This window comes from Rattus rattus, chromosome 8, assembly GCF_011064425.1.
Source record: "Rattus rattus isolate New Zealand chromosome 8, Rrattus_CSIRO_v1, whole genome shotgun sequence".
Taxonomy (NCBI): Eukaryota; Metazoa; Chordata; class Mammalia; order Rodentia; family Muridae; genus Rattus; species Rattus rattus.
In genome coordinates this window covers 57,690,134-57,696,391 of record NC_046161.1, presented here as the reverse complement: position 1 = coordinate 57,696,391, position 6,258 = coordinate 57,690,134, and the positions used below count along the sequence as shown (strand labels likewise).

At 40.0% G+C, this 6,258-nt stretch overlaps 1 protein-coding gene across 1 annotated transcript; it reads left to right on the top strand.

The window, feature by feature from the left end:
- The first annotated feature begins 1,167 nt into the window (after positions 1-1,167).
- On the top strand, positions 1,168-5,805 carry C8H15orf61 (chromosome 8 C15orf61 homolog). The gene is made up of 2 exons (XM_032910281.1): positions 1,168-1,602; positions 5,576-5,805. The coding sequence occupies exons 1-2, from the start codon at positions 1,257-1,259 to the stop codon at positions 5,701-5,703; spliced, it is 474 nt and encodes a 157-aa protein (XP_032766172.1). The 5' UTR covers positions 1,168-1,256; the 3' UTR covers positions 5,704-5,805.
- Positions 5,806-6,258: the final 453 nt, after the last annotated feature.

The window sequence follows — 6,258 nt, the reverse complement described above, 5'->3', positions numbered from 1 at the left end:
ATTCCACATATTTGTGAAATGAACTCAATGTTCACTAACTCAAAACTGGTGACTACAAAAAAAATGTTGGTGGAGAGATGGCTCAGTGGTTAAGAGCATTGGCTGCCCTTCCAGAAGTCCTGAGTTCAATTCCCAGCACCTACATGGTGATTCACAAGCATTTGTAATGGGAGATCTGATTCCCTCTTCTGATGTGCATGAAGATGGAGCACTTGTATACATAAAATAAATCTTTGAACATCACACTATTCCACATCGTTCTTGAACTTTCAGCAAATAATTGTTATATAGTTCCTACATAATTATTTCATAAGGTACTTTCCAGAAACCTCATCCTATTTATTCATTCTCCACATAAATTGAGAACATATAAGAGTAACGATACTTTAAACACGAGGTTGTATGCTACATGAAGCTTGAGAAATGCTTTCCTTACAGTAATAACTGTAAGTAATTTCCTTACAGTGGGTAACAGGATTGTTCAAGGCTGGTGACTGTCATATCCTGTCCTGGTATTTTCTGTGTTCTCAGGAGGTTGGTTTCTCTGAGCTTTAGGGCACTAAATGAGAAAACATAGGACTCCTTTTCTTTTTAGTTTTTTTTTTGGGGGGGGGGGAGACAGGAAGGCGGTTGAGACAAGTGCTCTTCTATAAAGCCCATGCTGGCCTCCGACTCCTCACACCTCAGCATTCTCAGTGCTGTTGATTGCAGGCAAGCACATCTGGCTTGGGACCCTTTTTCTTTTGCACTATCTAGGACTCAGTCTGGACAGTGAACGCGACTGTGAGGACATCAGTACAAAAGTGCAGTCCGAAGTCACCACGTGCCCAGCCGGGGCAAAAGCCAGGCCTTGGTGTTAGCTCACTTTCCTGAGCACACCTCCAGCTCCTCAGCGTCCCTGGGGATCTCCCTGGAGCCCAGCGCCCGACAGCCAGGAGGGATTTGTCGCTGTGGAGGATTGTTTTAACGTTCTCTCCCTGCTCCACGGTTACCTGAGGCCAGAGGTGACAATTTTTCTGACTTGCGCAGTCGCTCCGCCCTCCCGACCGCCCGAGGGCGCGGGCAGCAGTGCGCACGCGCCGCACCTCAAGGCGCTCTCACCCGCGCGCAGCTCGCCGCCCGCCGCCCACTGCCCGCTGGGTGTTTCCCGCCCTGGCCTAGGGTTGTGGGGAAGGCGCATGCGCAAGCCCTCCTGACCCCGCCCCTAGAGGCGCGGCCCCTGGGGCCCGGGGCCAGCTCCCGGGTGTGCCTTGGCCATGGAGCCCCTGCGGAGGGCCCACGAGGCCATGCTGCGGCTGCTACTGTGGGGGCCCTGGGCCTCGGGCGCCGCCTCCCGCCCGAAGCCCCGCGCCTCGGAGGTGCTGACGCGGCACCTGCTGCAGCGGCGCCTGCCGCACTGGACCTCCTTCTGCGTGCCCTACAGTGCGGTCCACAACGACCAGTTCGGCCTTTCGCACTTCAATTGGCCGGTGCCGGGCGCCAACTACCACGTCCTGCGCACTGGCTGCTTCCCCTTCATCAAGTACCATTGCTCCAAGGCGCCCTGGCAAGACCTGGCCGCGCAAAACCGCTTCTTCACCGCGCTCAAGGTCATCAACATGGGTGAGTGGCGGCCTAACCGGGGCACTCTTCCGGCCCAGGGCGGTCGCTGGCCCACAAGCACGCCACTCGGCTTCCAGGGACTGTCCTTCGCATCCCCACCGGGCTGCCTGCAGCACCCCTGAGGTCGTGCTCTGCCACTGTCCACCCTGGAGGACCCTGCCTCGGGCAGCAAGGAGCGAGTCCCGACAGTGGCTTTCAAGTTGTTTAGCAGGAGTCATTCCCGCACTCACACCAGGAGCCTTTAGAAGACAAAAACTGGACTTATTTTTAAAGTTTCTTTGTCTTTATGTGAAATCTCGGCAATTCTCTCCAGACGTCATATTTTCTCAGGTGCTAGACTTAAAAGATGCTGTCTCTTCAGTATCTATATTCCCGAAGATAATCTAATTATCACGGTCCTCCTGCTAAATGTTTATGTTCTGTTGGTTTAATGGCAGAAGGGTCAATATCCTGGATCGTAGATGTGACATCATTTTTATAGATTAGGGGAAAATTCAAGTCCTCAGTATGTTTCAGACCTTTTAATAGCTGCTAAAAAAATATTGACTTAGGTTTGTCACTCAAACTCTACACAAGGAAGCCGAACCAGTGTAATCCAAATAGTTTTTTTTAAATCCAAAATTAAAACTACACTCTATGTAGCCGTACTATTATTACTTATATCCTACAGTTCATTAAACTTAATAAAGCATGAGCATTTCTGTTTATAATAACCATAGCACTTATGGGATTGAGCCATTGTCATACTGGAAAATCCAGGAAGGAGATTTTACTCCAATGTGTCTCATAACTTGTTTGATCGACTGTACAGAATGTCAGCTAGTCCTGAGGTTAGTATGAAAGTATGGGAAAGGCCAAAATGCTAACTAATAATTAGACTTGTGAAAATGAGTTTATTATTTTCAGAATTGGCAGGAATCATTCTTTTCCAAATACTGAGATATAGGTTAGGCCAGGAGGAGGAATAAGATGAGGAACTGTGAGAGGACTAAGTGGGAGGAGGGAAACGACTAGACTGTAAAAAAATAAAATTAATTTAAAAAAAAAAAAACAAAAAACTAGTAGGCCAAGCCAAAGGTAAACTATATCGGCTGAATCACTTGTATAGTGTCACAGTTCAAAATGAACATTTTCTTAAAGATACCTGCCATGATTAAGGGCTTCTTTTTTAGCTGTAGATCATTAAGACATCAAAAGAAGAAAATCTTCCCACAAAGAAAAACAACAGATATAGGGTTTGTTGTTGTTGTTGGTTCTTTTTTGTTTTTTAATGTGAAATAGGGATTTAATAGTGTGTGTGCTCTTAGCAATTCTGTAAGTGCAGCAAAGAAAGTGTTCCTGCGTGCTGTAACACACAAATGGGCTTACTCTGAAATCCTTTGCTGGACTTTACCAAAAATCAATTTAGTAATTTTGGTTTGGTTTTCAATTTCTGTTTGAACTAAGGGAAATATGCATTAAGTAACAGGAACCTGGTTGTTGATGGTACAGTTTGCCCATCTGGATCAAACCCCTAGTAGGGAGTAGGAATACAAAGGGTTTTATTCTTTGTCCTCCCTTCTAAATGAGTAGTAATCAGAATAATTAATTTTCCATTTTGTGAATACTAAGGATTTCTGTTGACTCATTTGTTCCCTTTCTCCTCCACCTTCCCTTCAGTGAAGCTGACATTTTACTGATGGTTTAGCAGTCTGAGTACCCTGCTGGGAAATAGATTAAGATTTAAGGAAAGCAACTCACCATTGGAATGAATGGGTTATCGGAGCCTTACTATAAAGTTCCAATTGTTTTACGTACTTAATTCGAGAGTAGTTTACCTACTGTTCAGTTAACTTAAAATGAAGGATTATGTAAAGAACTGTTTCTCAAGTTTGTTTTGGTGTTCTCTATCTCCAATAATCTGAATTTTTTTATTTCATGGAATCTTAAATTTTTGATTTTGGAAATACTAAAATGTTTTAATCTGTAAAACACAGAGGAACCAAATCTTCCTCATTTGTGAACTATTCTCCTCATTGTAGGTGAAAAAAAAAAAAATCCTAAAAACCCACATTCATTCCAGCAGAGAAACTATAGAATTCTGACTCCCTTATCAACTCTGCCCTCCGTCAATAAGCAAGACTGATAGAGGCTCCTGCCTGAGGTTGTTACTGAACCAATAATTATTAATCAGTTTTTAAATGTTATCTGGGGGGATTTATTTGTATGATTTGTTTTTAAAACTATATACTTTAAAATAATATTTAATTGAAAGCTGTGATAAATTCCATAAAATGTAATTCTCAAGGTCACTACCATTCCTTAAACTCAACTTTTAGTGTTGGTTTAAAAGGTATATTATGTGTATCTTACTCTCAGTATAGAAAACAAATAATTCCTTCTAGGATCTTTTAAAATTCCTCACTCACATTTATTTTCAGATTTTGGAGTGGTGGTGTCATATTGGAATTCATTTCTTATTTGGACCTGTACCCCACACTCCTCTCTTACTTATGCCTACCTTGTCATGGTCTTCTCTTTCCTATCTGCCTTCTCACCACACACCACTTGTTTTGTTTCGTTTTTTTCTTTTGGGATGAGTAATTTGCAAATAGCTATATTATGCTTTTTGAGGATTTATTTTTATGACAGTCCCCTGAGACATTTGAGGTTCTTTGGGGGCATGATGAGGGCACAGATTGCAGTACACTGTAGAAAATTCCATAGGTGTTCTAGGGGATTCTGTGTGTTTCCAAACTGAAACTTGGTATGTTCCTAAAGTTAGAAAAATGCCTGAATGAGAGGCATCTGGCTCCCCCAACCCCACCATCTCTTTGCCAGCTGGTGATGCCTCTCCTGTTATCTCTGGCATCCCAGAGTATTCCAACACACATACTCAAAGGGAACATAACACAGTGAAGATATTCCTGCAGGAAAAGAAGAAAAATTAGCAGTATGATCGGTCTTGAGTGTATGTTGGTCTCTCTATTAACTAGAAAGAGATTTTCCAAATGAACAGTTATCTTTTTGAATTGTCTCTTTCTGCCCATTTCCCACATGGAAGCAATAAAATTAATACTTGTATAGGGCCTACAATATTTGTTTTTGATCTGTATGCCTGTGGTTTTATATATACAGGCATATATGTGTAGCTATGTGTTTTTAATATGTTACTAGGCATTGATTTTAAACAAGTGCCTTAAAAGATAAGAATTAGGGAAGTCAGTTTTGCATCCAACATGCTGTCATATACATATGAATCCTTATTTATATATAGAATGTGTTTAGTTTGATATATATCAAGCAGCAGTTAATCTAAAATAAAATAGAAACCTTATTAATGACATTGTTCAGAAAAGGAGAGAAACAGAGATCTATTTGAGTCCAGGCAGATAAGATAAAATGAGATTGTCTTCAAATCAATTACAAAATTACTAGTGAGAGTGTTCTTTGTCATGTTGATAACACTAAAATCTTCCTAAAAGTTGGGTTTTGCCTTAGGTTTTGAAGACAGTTGTTTGACCCAGTTTCTACGTCATACAAATATTTCTTTAGCCATCAGTGTTCCTATATAACTTAAAGACTAACCTAGTAATTACTAGTGGACCTAGTAATTTTAGCTTAAGGCCAATAATCAGGGACATTTACAACCAAATTAATGGATATAATTCTCTGTTTGCTTATTTGTGAGAAGAATATAAAATTACTTTATAATTAATTGAAGATAATGAATTAAGCAAATGTTTTGCATTAAAATTTATATCAGTCTTATCTAATGGTTTAAAAAAATCTAGGCTCCTGTAATTGCCACTACATTTCATAAAGAGATAAAGTCCAGCTCTTTAGTAGTCATAGTGAGTGTTGGGTCATATATTCCTGTTTCTAAAGCTAATGTTAATATTGCTGAAGACTGTTACATGATCCGTAACATGATATATATTAGTACGTGATTAATAAGTACTGATCTTGAGTAACATGCTTATTTGTTTTCTAGGTATTCCAACTTTATTATATGGACTTGGCTCCTGGTTATTTGCCAAAGTCACAGAGACTGTTCATACCAGTTACGGACCGATAACAATCTATTTTCTAAATAAAGAAGATGAAGGTGCCATGTATTGAAAATGTGCATTGGAAAACACTAATGTCAATGAATTTGTTCCTCTCTGTGTGTATATGCAGTATTTATTTTTGATCCTTTAAAATAAAATGCTGGCAAAAATCTTTGTTTCTAGGGTGTGTGGTTTTGGGGTTTTTTGTTTTTGTTTTTGTTTTTTTTTTTTAAGATGAATCACTACCCCCACCCCTGGATTTCCTAGAACTAGGTTAAATTACAGATAAAAATGAGTACACAAACACAAATTCTATGGCTGGATATTAACAATATAAATTAACTCTGAAAAGAACATAAGTATCTCCACCAAAAGGGGAAATCATGGTAGAGAAGGGGAAAATAATATGGAAAAAGGGAAACGACATTAGATACTTAGTGGAGATGATACTATATCATTGACAAATTGAAAATATTTGAGAATCTGATTGCAACTGAAAACTTAAGCATTCAATGGCCTTTAAGATTTTACCTGGAAGTGGTTTTGGGGTTTTTTTGTTTGTTTGGTTTGGTTTTGGTGGGTTTTTTTTTTTTTTTTTTTTTTTTTTTTTTTTTTTTTTTTTTTT